The following is a 14,177-nucleotide window of genomic DNA, read 5'->3' on the forward strand; positions in this document are numbered from 1 at the left end:
ACTCTTATTAACAACTGTCACTTTCCAGTGGCAATTATTTGGAGCAACGTTTTTTGAATAATTTAGTTACTTACCTACTTTTACCAGATTTTTAGTCTGCTTTGAATCGGACAGCTGATTTGATTTACGAAAAATTGATGATCCTATTAGGTAGGTAATAATTACAATAATGGTTTTGAAAAATAACGAATTTTTGAATTTATATCTTCCTCCTAGCAAAGCACAAAGGGCGGGTGTTTTGAGGACTGGCTTATGTACTTAACTTCAAAAAGTGCTGATTGATGTTCATGCTACTTTTAACGTCATTAAGTACCTATTATTTTAGTATTATCCATAAAAAGTAAGGCAAGTAAACAAACCACACACATGCACTTAGTTTTGTATAAACAATGGACAATTTAGTTCTTCCAAAATGGTAGAGTTGCTCAAATATTTTGTAACTCTATTGTTTGACGTTGCAAAAGGGTAAAAATCGCCATGTTTGTTCAAATGAAGTAGGTTATAAAGTACCATACATCGTGCCAAGTTAAATAAGAACACTATCTTCAATAAAACTCCCAGTTTATAGTCATCATCTTCCGATCCTTTTCCCAACTATGTTGGGGTCGGCTTCCAGTCTAACCGGATGTAGCTAAGTACCAGCGCTTTGCAAGGAGCGACTGCCATATCTGACCTCCTCAACCCAGTTACCCGGGCAACCCAATACTCCTTGGTTAGGTCCTGGTGTCAGACTTCCTGTCTTCTGACTACCCGTAACGACTGCAAAGGATGTTCGATGACAGTTCATGCCGGGTCCTACAGTTTAACGTGCCATCCGAAACACAGTCAATAACTTGAACTTGAAAACCACAAAAATCACGGAGTACCTATTCTTATATATGAATTATCTTAAGTCACCATTTTGACCAATCGATATGTATTTCCTACCAAAAAATCCCACGGGAGTTACTCCACGCACAAAGATATCATACGTATAGCCTACCTGGATATTTTTTTAAAGGTGCAATAATTCCTGCAAATAACGGATGTAAACCAACTTTTCAGCTTTGTTGTTTGTTTTAATAATTTCTTCAATTTACACGACCTCGATGTGTACTAAATTCAATTTGATATCAGAACGACGTCATGAGCGGCCTCTAAGATCAAATATCGCTTAACAATCGAGCTTTGTACAGCACACAAGGGTACCTTGTTCATTTACTGCTAAATTGCAAACGTTTTAAACGTTATCTTAAGTTAAAGCTTATGTGACTAAATGGTATGAAAGGAAATAATATAACATAACAGATTTTTATTTATTTATATCAACATCATCATCAGCCGTATTATTGTCCCAGATACAACCCCGATCAAATTATCGGGCAACTAACTATGGATTTCTGTAACCTATCCGATGATCTGCGACTAGAAATTGTATTTTTAAATAAGCTCCATATAAATATGTCGTTTTTTTTAACAACGTCCAAAACCATCAAATGAACCCTCCTGCTGTGGGTTAGCAGTGGTTGGGGAGTGTCAGACTCTTGCTGACTGAAAACCGTCGTGTTCCGTCGTAGGCCTTTTATGTACCAGGGCCGCGGTAACTCTTTCATACAATCCCGCAGCCCCGGCAGACCTTGGCCCTGCTGGGGTTGCTGACATCTCTTTTCTAAACATATAACTTAGCCAATGATCTGCGATTGGAGATTGAATTTGGACATAAGATTAGATCCATTTAAATTATGTCTCAATCTGTAATGGAAAAACAACGGATATATAGACAGACTAGCTTCCGCCCGCGGCTTCGCCCGCGTCAAGTTCGGTTATATCGCGTTTCCAAGAGAACTCTTCAAAAGTCCGGGATAAAAACTATACTATGTCCTTTCTCAAGTTCCAACCTATGTCTGTACCAAATTTCACACAAATCGATTCAGTAGTTTAGGCGTGAAGAAAAGACAGACAGAGTTACTTTCACATTTATAATATTAGTTAGGATTATAGACGTAAGTTCGCAGGAAGTTTAAGTTTACAGTGTGCGTAAGGTCGTATTTTTACGTCGGCAAGTATCAAATAGATATGTATAAAATTGATATAGTAGAGCTATAGCGCCTAGATTCTATTGTTACAAACAATATCAAGTTTCTTTGCAGTTTTCAACAAAACAGAATTAATTTGTGGGAAAATGTCTGGTAAATTCTTGTCTGTAGGCATATCGATTTCATGAGAACCGTTAGGGATTTTTATCGTTCAAGGATAAACCCTTTTAAAGTATCAAAATTTTGGGATTTTTAATAAATAACGTACTGACTTTATTTGTACCATTCATGTTCACGTTACCTTTTCCCCTATATCACGATATTTTCTATCACCTTTGACTTCCTATCAATTATCCTATCATTAAATGTAGAGAGCACTACAATGATAAAGCTGAAGAGTTGAAGGTGCTTAACACACGAACAATCCTTTTTTAATTTGGACAATCCTTTCAGCGTTAGATAGCCCATTTTTCGAGTAAGACTGTTTATCTGCGCCAGAAACTAAACAGTTTGAGATGAGAAGTCAATAGATACGCATATACATACAAGGCTACTTTTGGGTGGGTAAAGAACTTAGTTCCGACTATCAGGTTTAGTAATGTCAGTTAGAGGAGTCTTTAAAATAACAAAATCAACTCAATAAACAATCAAAAACAATCTCAATATTCTATTACTCAAAAACAAAAAAAAACAATGGCGTCCCCTGTCATCGCCATTTCAATTGACATAACATCGTTTACGGTCGCGTTCTCACAATCATCAAAGTGTTGGGTTACGAACGCCGCCATAGGCCGTTGGCTTCTGTTGCTTACAATAATGGAATGCGTGGGGAGTGTTCTAGGCGGGTTGGCGCGGGAATTGCAATGTCATATGATTTTGATGTCGTGTTGTAGGTTATATTGCCTATTATACAGCCTACTAGCTGTTGTTTGATTCCCGTCCCGTGGGAACTACTGCCTGTATCCGGATAAAATATAGTATATGTTACTCGGGAAGAGTGTGGATTTCCAACAGTGAAAGAATTTTTCAAATCTCTTCAGTAGTTTCGGAGCCTTTCGGATACAAACAAAGAACCAAAAATATCTAAGAAAAAAGTCATGAAATTCTTGAGAATTATTATTTTCTTGAAAAGGACACTCCATTAAGTATCTTACTAAAGGTATGTATAAGCAATAAGCGCCTCTTATTCCAGTCAACGTTTACTTACTTAGTAAGTACTTTCTTGCATCTTTAAGAAACCTTACGATATAAATTAGGTAAACTCTTTCTCTTTCATCTCATTACCACTTCCACATAAAATACCAATGTCATATTCCCATGGGCTCCAAAATGTTCTGAGAAAATATCTGTCCACTACTTACATTAATATCAAAGGTACTTTAGGTAATATCGTGACTTTTGGAGCGCATGGGAAAATATGGCGTGAATGAGCTCCCACATTATTTAGACATAACTATATTATTAAGTTTATATAGTTTTCGTGTGCGTTGTGTTTTATTTAGCATAATTGATTTTAAGGCTTTTTGAGTACGTATATCTGCAATTCTATTATTCTGTAAGGCTGACAACCAGTCTTACTAAATGGTATTGGGTTGCTCGGATTGAGGAGGTCAGAAAGTTGGGACATGAGGATGATCTGCAATTCTACATAGGTTGTGAATGAAGCTTAAGATTGTCGATTTGGGCAAAAGAAAATGAATGAACAACAATTGAAGGGCACACTTACAACAATTATTCAGACTTTAAAATAACAAAAAGGAAGACAGGAAGTCCTTAGACATTAACAATACAAAATTATGAAAAATATTCTGACAAAACAACATAATAAGTATATCAAAAAAGATATAAGTATCACAGTTTTGGACGCAAAAATGCAGAAGCACATTCAATTCTTTTACATCAAAATCAACTATGACAATCATAGAACCATGACGATTTCCACAAAACTGCAAATTGTATAATTAACAATATCTCGACAAGAGCCCATTCTAAAATCCATGGGTCTAGAAAAAAAAATCGCCCACAACATAAGTAGGTATATCTCTCAAAAAAAAGTTAATAGGAATTCGACCAACATCCCATGGAATTATGAGACCTTTTTGGAAAAAAAATGTTACCTGATGAAACAAGGGATGGTTTGGTCCATTCAAAGTAGGGATGATACATTTAAATGAAATGAAATTGGGAATATAATGGAATTTCAAGAGTAGGTAGTAAAGGTAAGTCAGTTAGTTCCGTTCCACAACCAATGTGAACGAAAACGAAGGGAAAGAAGAATACAATGAAAGCTTAGGCTTTGAACACCAAACGAAACTTTAAGGCGGTCTGACGATTTCAGACTTGACATAATTTTAACGTTACTTCGATTCACTGGCTGCAAGTCGTGTAGGTATGCGCTATCATCATAAAATTCCTTGTATCTTGCGTTGAATTAATGTAAATTCCTCATAAAACTAAATGCTCCTTGCGTTGAGTCAACATAAAATCCTAAGCAGGGTAGGGTCCTAACTAAATGAGCGATGTATGTATGTAACCGAGCATTCGACAATAAATCATCAATAAAGTGGTAATAGTAGGCACAAGCACCACATGAAACCCCACCCATGACATCATTTTGAGTAAGAGATCTGACCTGCTCATTTCATTCTTCACTGCATATCTGACAATTCAGTCTAACGTCCATTCCCAAACTCTATCAATCTTTTCACTTCGCTTACCAAAGCTAGAATTTTGAAACTAGCCCCAAACAATTTCAAATTCCTATCTCTAGGAAACAGCGTTCATATGTACCTGCACCACATATCTCTCTAGCAAGCAAACTGAAGATAGATCGATTATCGGGATCGACGTTCATACCTGCACCACATACCTTCGACATGCGTGCACCAATGCGGGTTGCAGCTTGCTTGACAGATGATACATTCCGTGACTTCTTATAAAATTATAGATACAGAATTGTTTATAAAAACCTTTAGTTAACAAACGGGTTATTGTAAAGGATTGTACTATGGTCAATATGGGTGTAGCAGCTGGATTCAGATGCGGAAGAAAAAGGAAACTATAATACCTACAGACGTAGGTAAGGTAGGTACTAAATAAGAATCATTACTAATATTATAAAGGAGAAAAGTTTGTTTGTTACGCGAAGGTTATTCGAAGTAGGTCCCAAGGGATGCGGGTGAAATTGTTGGCAGAAACTAGAGTACCTTTACAATTTTGTGGCAAGATTAACCATAAGTTATTTTTTGTAATCTTCTTTTTATCGAGTGAACTGCAGGCTGCAAGGTGACCAAACCGTACAAGCTTGAATTTCAAAGTTTTCCCAAATTCACATATCCTCCGACATAGACTTTCAATCCATTTGACGATCTCTGACGTGAAGTCTTAACGACTGCTTCTAAGTAACAGTCGGGGATACCTCAAGGAACTATGTATGGACCTCTTTATATTGATCAACATTTTTACTGTCTCACTGTAGGACACAGGCCTCTTCTCATACAGTGAAAGAATAAGCCATTTACTCTTATATAATATAAAGCACCAAATTTTGGGAATCAGCTAGATTTCTGAATATATGCAGGTAGAAGCTAGTCTTTTTGCAAAAACATAAGTTGACAATACAAATTATTGAGTGGACGAAGAAGAAACTGAAAGCGGACCCCGTCACGAATGAGGACTGATACCAGGAACAAGAAAAAGTTAACAATGCATCAATCTATCGACCAATATAACAAATTAACAGAAGCCATTAGAAACTTTTTCCTTTTAATACTTTATAGACATAATTCTTCACGGCTTTTGAGAAAAAGCTTGTTTGTAGCCATTATTGTTTCATGGTGTTTATCGATTTTTGAATACGATTGTGTTTTATTGTAGCAATCATCTTTAGAAAAGCCATAAATCCATACAACGCATTTAATCTTTCATCATCTGTATTTTTATTGTCCCACTTCAGGGCATAGGCCTGTTCTCACAAAGAGAAGGAATGAGCGTAAATCGTCTCGCTTGCTCGATGCGGATGGCCGATTTCAGACTTAAACTCCGTCAAAATGTTTTCCTTCACTTTTACTCAGTTGCAGTGTCCAAGACATACTTAAAAAGTACATAGGTATTATAAGTTGGAAAAGTTACATTGGTAGGTACATGATCTGGAATTGGACATGCACCCTCCCTCTTGAGTGGCGGGTGTTTTAACCACTAGGTCACCACGACAATTGATCATAAATAAATTTAAATTAAGAAAATAGTGTTCAACCACGCTTTTTTTTTAATATATTTTTTGTATTCACACTATTATTAATTTATATTCATTGAAATTTTGAACACTATTTTCTTAATTTAAATTTATTTTCTATTTTTTAGTTCGGTTTTCTATAAAAAGCGTGTTTTTTAGTTTTTTTAAAACTATTATTTATTTTCTACTTTTTAGTTTTTTTGTTTAAAGCTTTTCAGTGATACGAATAGTTATCACTATCCATACAAGTGGGAAGTTCTCATCAATACAAAGAATATAAGTCCAAACGAGGTATTTTACATATTCAGTTGTAGAGTTCCCTCGTCTTTCTCTGGTCTCCATCATCAGGTCAGCTCCCAACCTTCACTGTTGCAAAGGTCTTGTCAATACAAATAATTTAAGCCCAAACACGAGGTAGTTTACATATTCAGTTGTCGAGATCCCTCGACTTTCTCTGGTCTCCATCATCAGGTCAGCTCCAAACCTTCACTGTTGCATAGGTCTTGTCAATACAAATAATTTAAGCCCAAACACGAGGTAGTTTACATATTCAGTTGTCGAGTTCCCTCGACTTTCTCTGGTCTCCATCATCAGGTCAGCTCCAAACCTTCACTGTTGCATAGGTCTTGTCAATACAAATAATTTAAGCCCAAACACGAGGTAGTTCACATATTCAGTTGTCGAGTTCCCTGGACCCTCTCTGGTCTCCATCATCAGGTCAGCTCCAAATCTTCACAGTTGAATAGTGCTTTTAGGCGTACACCTGAGTGTCAAGTTTTTACCCTATGTATGCCTACAACTTTCGAAGGTTGCCCTCGATTTCTCAGGTTTCCATCATCAGATCCTGACCTGATGACTATGGGACCAACTGGCAGCTATTTCGAGTCGAACAAAAAAAGAATCACGTAAATCGGTCTATAAACCTCGGAGTAATCGATGTGTATGTGTAACCTCCTCCTTTTTGGGAAGTCGGTTAAAAATGGAATAATTTTATCAAATTAGTGTATTGTCATCGGTCCTCAATAAATCTACAAAGTTTGAACGAAATCTGGCCGTTTAAAGTGGGTCAAAATCGCGCCCAAAGAAGTCGGTTACAAACATACAAACATACAGGTGAAGCTAATAAAAAGCGTGTAAAAAGGCATGTGATCTCGAGGAATCGGGATCCCTAGCTAGCTAGGTTAATTCCTCTTCAACCAAACCCTCTCATTCAAGGTTTGATGTAAGCTCCGTAACATTCTGACGACGATTTTTGACGACCTCGATGGCGCAATGGTCATCATGCCGGACCGCCGAACCTGAGGTCCCGGGTTCGATTCCCGGTTCGGTCGACATTTGTGTGATGAGCATGCTTGTTGGCCGTGGTCTGGGTGTTATGATATGTATTTATAAATATGTATATATGTAGCTATAGGTAGTTTATCAGTTGTGTTAGCACCCATAACACAAGTTAATAAACAACTTACCATGGGGCTAACCGACCGTGTGTGAAAAAGGTGTCCCGACATTATTTATTTATCCCGACATTATTCTCTAAACTTACAAATACCAACTTCCAGCAATACGAAAAAAACACGACGGTTCATCTAAATAAATAAACTCAGTCAGTCCCCTAACGTCTATACTATAGGACTCTAGAGGTCTATAGGACTTAATTTATAGCTAACACGGACAAGTAGCGGTCTAAATTGCAAGCAAGCATAAAGGGTGCCTAAGACTTAACACGAGAGGTCAATGGTTATCTCGCAAAGGTCAATTGTTAATTCAGAATAAACCGTTGTTCTGTTGACATTCTGTCCGTTAGCCAAGTTCTTCAAGGAATTAAGTTCATTGTATTATTAAGAACAGTTTTATTCACAAAAATCATAATTCTAAGTAAATTACGAAGTTAGATCAACAATAAATTCCATCGTGCCAAAAAAATGCATGGCATTTTAGCGCCCACTCGATTTTTTTTTTCAACAAAAAAAATTGAGGCAAAGATCCGAACACTTAACATCCTCGTTACCGGTTCGCCTAACAACTAACGAAATTTTATGCCGCTTACTTTCAAAACTAGTTTACGTTGTTCTTTGTTCTTCACCGGTCATACAAAATCACACGCCCAGCTTTAAAAACGTAGTTTTACAAACAAATTTTTAACTCAAAACTTACCATAAAAGTTTTGAAATCACAAAATCCTGTTCTCAACACACCTTTTGCACTGCACACAACAATTTTGAATTTCGAAACAGATTTTTATCGAGAACACATGTCAAACGGCCCACGATCGTACACTCACTGACTTATTTCACAAAGATAAACATTTATTTGTGCATTTTTCATTGAAAACTAACTATTTAAGTTACAAAACTATATAAAAGTATTTATTAAGACGCGTACGGACCGCACCGCGTCGCATTTTCACTGGATTTGACTCGAGTTAAAGATATTTTTACCTGTGATGGCAAAAAAAGTTTTGTTCGTACGCGGAGCTTAATTGATTAGCACAAGCAATATTCAACCTTACTCGTACAACTTACAATCTACTTTCACTTGCGGGTAATAAATTGCATTAGTGTGACCATAGTTGTAGAAACCAACACACGAATTTTAATCGTATTTCCAAGGTTTAAAGTTGATTTTCGCTTGGTTTGAATTCCAAAAGCTTCGTCTTGAATCGTATGCCTGTAGATATATGGTGGGCAGTTGGTTCGTAACTAAGTTTCTAAAAGTTTTTTACGGCCATCTTGAAATTTTATTCTTTCATTAACTTCGGACGGACAATAGTTCCAAGCATGTCATTAGGAGAGATTGTTAAAGTAGTTTTTTTTTGTTTTCGAAAAGTTGTAAGTTTTGATTAAGTTAATACTTAAAAAGTTGAAGTAGGTAGTTAGACGTAGGTAATTTAATCATTCAAGTTAAGTAGGTAATTTATTTCACATTAATTGTTGAATACAAATACTGTGAAAAAGTTTGCAATATCCAATAATCAAGTGTTAAATAAAACTTAAGTTTTTAATCACAAAAGCAGACTGATACTTAAATGCTATTAATGAATTTGGCACATCGCAATATTACCTACTTGAGATTTAAAAAATATACGACCATATGTGCGTACGTACCTTCCTACCCTACCTACATTATTTTCTCCCTTATAATAATCCATCTACCTGTTCCTTTAAGAAAACCATTATTTATTACTACCGACATACACTTTCTCATAGCTGGACAAAAAGCTCTTCTCACACAGAGAAGGCACGAAACGTTCACCACGCTTATACTTACATAATACACAGATAAATAAATGAAAATAAAGATTCCATTGTATCTCTTTTTATATAATTGTAACAACGGATTGCCGAACATCCGCAGTTTTGTGTTAAAAATAGCAGAAGCCATCAATCTATGTCGTGTTATATGGGACAGATCTCCCGCTGTGGTAGATATTAATGGTAGAACTGAAATGGAATACGGTAACTGCTAATTTAGGATTTTAGGTAGAAATAGTTTGTATGGTGATATTGATATTAGTAAGGAGGTATCATTTTATATCTCTAATTTTTAGATGAATACCTATTTAGTCTGCGTCTAAATGGACTAGGAATCTTATCTTCTCACTTCAATTAAATATTTACGTAAATTGATCCTGTACTTCCTTAGATAAGAACAAAACAAGCAAACTCAAAATCTGCCTTTTCGGATAACAACAAAAAACTTCAAAAAGACAGAAATGGAAGAAATATTTTAAAATAAAATAAGGTATAGGCATCAGTAAGGTATCAGTATTTATTGGTTCACTAACCTTCTTGCCCCACTTCGACAGCATATACTTTTACATAAAAAAAGAATAATAAAATTGCTTGCGAACTATGTACAATAAAAAAAAATGATCAAATTAAAAACCTCATTTTTTGCGAAATCGGCCAAACAGCACCTTATTTCTTCACACAGACTAAGAAACTTTGAGAACCTCCCGCCAGGACCCGTGGCAGAGCAAACAGGTTTTAAGTAGAAATAATAACTGGCAGCGTGATACGAATTAAACCGTTCCGAATGCTATCTACTGAGCGGTGATCATGGATGAAACGTCAGCTGCTTGGGTAATCGCAAATATGAGTTTAGGTGACAAGATTATTTAGTTAGGAGCTAATCTTAGAAAGGTCAATAACTGTTTATTAGTTTTTAGGTAGGTACCCTAAAGGCTCCGAAAGTCATGATCTGCCTAGCCTAGCCTGTATGTTGGGGACGGCTTCTAGTCTAACATGATGCAGCTGAGTACCTGTGTGCCACATGGAGCGATTGCCCTTCTGACCACCTCACTTACCTACTCTACCAGTTTAGGGCCACCCGCTACCCCTTTAGATTGGTATCAGACTTTCTGGCTTCTGACTACCCTCAAGATGTTCAAATGACAGCCGGGCCCACTAATCTATCGTAATTTCCGAAACACGGGACAACTCGTCATGACAAGATGGTAATTCATCCACAAACAGACACATGATTAACCTTATGATCGATCGATCCACGCAACTTAGCTAGCGAGCTCTTTAAAATTAAAGACTCCGAAACTATTGAACATATTATTAGTCTAGCTAGAGCTTGAAACAAAACACATTATAGATATCTAGATTACATTTTACCCGGGCGCGGTAAGTTACTCACTCGGAAAGCGGGTGAAACCACAGCCACAGGAGCCAGCTAGTGGCTTATAAAAAACTGCATCAGACACATAAGGCGTTGCTTGTGAATCTACCCAATTAGTGAAATAACAAAAACTTGTCTCAATGTGCTAATTACATTTTCAGTTTAACTGGAAAGACGGCTTCACGATGAGGTGGTAACCGGTTGTCATGTAATGCTATTGTTATGTATTAACTTAAAGTTATTGTCGCTAAGTTGCTTGTTAACTTGGTAGCTTTTGCAGAACACCTACACACAATGTACATTAGTTTTAGCATCCTTCTTCCTCCTGCCCTGTTCCCAATATTATTTGGGGTCGGCGCAATATGTCATCCTCTTCCATTTTCCCTTGTCACTCATCATACTGACACTCACTCCCTTCCTATTCATGTCATCTTTCACGCAATCCATCCATCTTTTCTTAGGTCTTCCTCTTCCTCTCCATCCACCTACATTCATACTTAGCACACACTTTGTTGCATGCGTATCATCCCTCCTCATTACATGCCCCTACCATGACAATCTTCCAATCGTTCATGTCTTAATTATTTAAAATAATTGGAGGATTTGGTTTTTACAGGGCAGTTTCACCCGCATCTCAAATTATTTCTCACCAGATGCTACAGAGTATCAGTGCCTATCTGACCTGCACAACTTGGATCCTTATAAGCCATGAGCTCTTAAGAAGGAACATGGTAGACTAGACAAAAATAAACAACAACAGCAACTCAAAATATGATTTATTCCATTTTCTACTTACAACTAAATCATAAATATATTTCCAAAGATGTTCATTTGTTCCTCAAGTCCTGTACACTTAAGCGCTTTTGCTCTTGGGGTCCCAGGGCTCCACCTTGGGCCTAGTGGTACTGTATGGCACGTACTGGCCAGTGGTACCTGATAGGTTCTCTGTGAAGTCTGCCATCCATTTGTATTTGGGTCTGCTGGGGTCCTGAGGGCAAATGTTGTTGGTGTTGGGTTTGGTACATAAAACAATGGTTAGAATGTACTATCTAATGCTGAAAACTTCATCCGCCTTATTATAAAACGTGATTTTAAGAAGTATCCTCTTTAGTAGCTTTAGTCCACTGATTTTGTTCGGGACGGTGGTTTATTAAAGGTGGTACAAAAGCTGGTACTTTATTTAAACCACGTTTTATAATAATGTGGTATTTGTTCAAATGAACTATTTTACTGTGTTTCGGATGGCACGTTAAACTGTAGGTCCCGGCTGTCATTGAACATCCTTGGCAGTCGTTACGGGTAGTCAGAAGCCAGTAAGTCTGACACCAGTCTAACCAAGGGGTATCGGGTTGCCTGAGTAACTGGGTTGAGGAGGTCAGATAGGCAGTCGCTTCTTGTAAAGCACTGGTACTCAGCTGAATCCGGTTAGACTGGAAGCCGACCCCAACATTATTGGGAAAAAGGCTCGGAGGATGATGATGTTCAAATGAACTATTTTCAGGAATTACCGCACCAAATAAAGAATATATCAGTGTAAATAAGCCTATTTTTATCAAAGGAGACTAAAAAGATAAGTGCGAAAAGTATTGTCCAGGATAAATATATAGCTCTCACAAAAACTTGGCTTTTTACTTTTAACAGATTTTCAATATTGGTTAAGCAGATTCAAATCAAACCTGCTGCTAAGCTTACCTGGTGTGGAGGAAGGTCAGTTTTGTAGTGCAGCCAGCCAAACCATTCAGCGGGGACCTGGCACATTATTCAAAATGAAATTACATAAATACAAAAATAGTAAAACATGCAAGAGCTTGCCTCCAAAGACCCTTTTTCTATTCTGTCTAAGGAACAAAAACTAGCCAAAAGATAATTTTATTAATTTAAATAACCAGTGTAATAGATAAACCTATTTGGATGAAACTAAGTACAGACTGCTTAAAGCATCAAAGTTTCTACCCAGATTCATTCAGGCAGTAGTTCTGGATGAAAGGGGCTTTTTGTATTGATTGTATTGGGATAACTTTAAATGTTAGGTCCAGTATTTTGTCGAACACAACATTCTAAGTGATATTATAAGGTGTTAGATGGTGCAAAAGTTGTGCACATTGGTCAGCACAGAAAGTGCCGCATTTTTTATGATGAGGGGCAGCATGCGTATCAGCTAGAGCTCAATTAATCCTTTTTATTTTATGAACAAAAATAAAACATATATTCTCACCTGGCTACCATCATAGTTCATGTTAACCTTATCACTGTACTCCACCCAGCGGTTCCTGCCGTAGAAGAACCGCGGGTTCTCATAGTATTTGTTGCCATATTTATCTTCTCCCACCAGCTTGCCGTCTTTCAGTTCATCTTGTCTGTAATTATACAAATATTATTATAAACATGACAGTTTGTATGTATGGATGTCTATTCCTCTTTAAAACAAACTACTGGATGGATTTTGATAAAACTTGGCAGTAATGTGGTTAGTTATTTATCCAAGTGTGGGAGTTCTCTCAGGATGCAGGTGAAACAAAAGGAAGCCAGTATGATATAGATCTGTTTATCTCATCATGTAGTTCCGATTCAGATGAATTTTATTTTATTATATCTTCATTCAATAGGATAATTAGTTGCACTTAAGTCTAAGGTTATTATTCTTTATTGCATACATAAATACATTTGACACACTGAAAACTTTACCCAGTGTACTTTTATGTGTGTGTACTTTTTAAACAGATTTCAAAACAAGTTTTAAATAGCATAGCATGACGTACAGAGAATGTTAAGAAGATAAAGATAATTTTAGATACACTTTACACTGTGACATTTGGAAGATTTGAAAGTTTTTCATAAACAACGTAGTAAAAACGTATTTGTTATTTATGACAACAGAGATTAAAAAGAGGATTTATGACAATGTAGGTAGAACCTTTTCGTCAATATTTAGAGGATAAACCTGAAGACATGAGAAAATAAAACATTGAAATAAGTTTCATCAATAAAAATTGGGATAAACATAACCTAAAAACAAATTACATAATAAACCAATTTATTGCTTACCTGTACAGTTTATACAAAGATCCTCTTATTCCACCGTTCTGGCGGATAATAGTAAAGAAGTTAGCAAGTTTGTCAAGCGCTAAAAACTTAGCTAAAGACATTTTTTATTAGAATTTCGTTCTCGTATTTCGTCAAAAATATTGACAACTTTGACAGAACGAAAATTTCATTAGTGTGGCTAGGATCATTTTTCATATTCTACCTAAAGATCGAAAAGCGTGGAAAAATTATTGGAGACGTGCACGACTCGTAACAAT

At 36.5% G+C, this 14,177-nt stretch overlaps 2 protein-coding genes across 2 annotated transcripts in view; both read right to left on the bottom strand.

Annotated features, from left to right (window-relative positions):
• Positions 1-8,657, bottom strand: part of LOC124643249 — a 43,295-nt gene extending 34,638 nt beyond the window's left edge. The window contains exon 1 of the mRNA XM_047182146.1: positions 8,404-8,657. The gene's annotated coding sequence lies outside the window, so the exon portion shown is untranslated. The remainder of the gene's footprint in view (positions 1-8,403) is intronic.
• Positions 8,658-11,634: 2,977 nt separating this feature from the next.
• On the bottom strand, positions 11,635-14,097 carry LOC124643425 (probable NADH dehydrogenase [ubiquinone] 1 alpha subcomplex subunit 12). Its single transcript, XM_047182411.1, has 4 exons — positions 13,921-14,097; positions 13,091-13,232; positions 12,568-12,624; positions 11,635-11,863 (listed from the first exon to the last, which is right to left on the bottom strand). Exons 1-4 carry the CDS (start codon positions 14,019-14,021, stop codon positions 11,729-11,731), a joined length of 435 nt encoding a protein of 144 aa, XP_047038367.1. The 5' UTR covers positions 14,022-14,097; the 3' UTR covers positions 11,635-11,728.
• Between the last annotated feature and the right edge of the window lie 80 nt (positions 14,098-14,177).

This window comes from Helicoverpa zea, chromosome 27 (assembly GCF_022581195.2).
Source record: "Helicoverpa zea isolate HzStark_Cry1AcR chromosome 27, ilHelZeax1.1, whole genome shotgun sequence".
NCBI classification, from domain to species: domain Eukaryota; kingdom Metazoa; phylum Arthropoda; class Insecta; order Lepidoptera; family Noctuidae; genus Helicoverpa; species Helicoverpa zea.

Bases quoted from the DNA above. Each gene is read 5' to 3' on its own strand.
- LOC124643425 (XM_047182411.1), bottom strand. From the start codon at position 14,021: ATGTCTTTAGCTAAGTTTTTAGCGCTTGACAAACTTGCTAACTTCTTT. The intron at 12,625-13,090 runs GTGAGAATATAT...ATAATGTGCCAG, and splicing joins TGAACTATGATGGTAGCCAG to GTCCCCGCTGAATGGTTTGG. The intron at 11,864-12,567 runs GTAAGCTTAGCA...ATTTGCCCTCAG, and splicing joins CTGACCTTCCTCCACACCAG to GACCCCAGCAGACCCAAATA.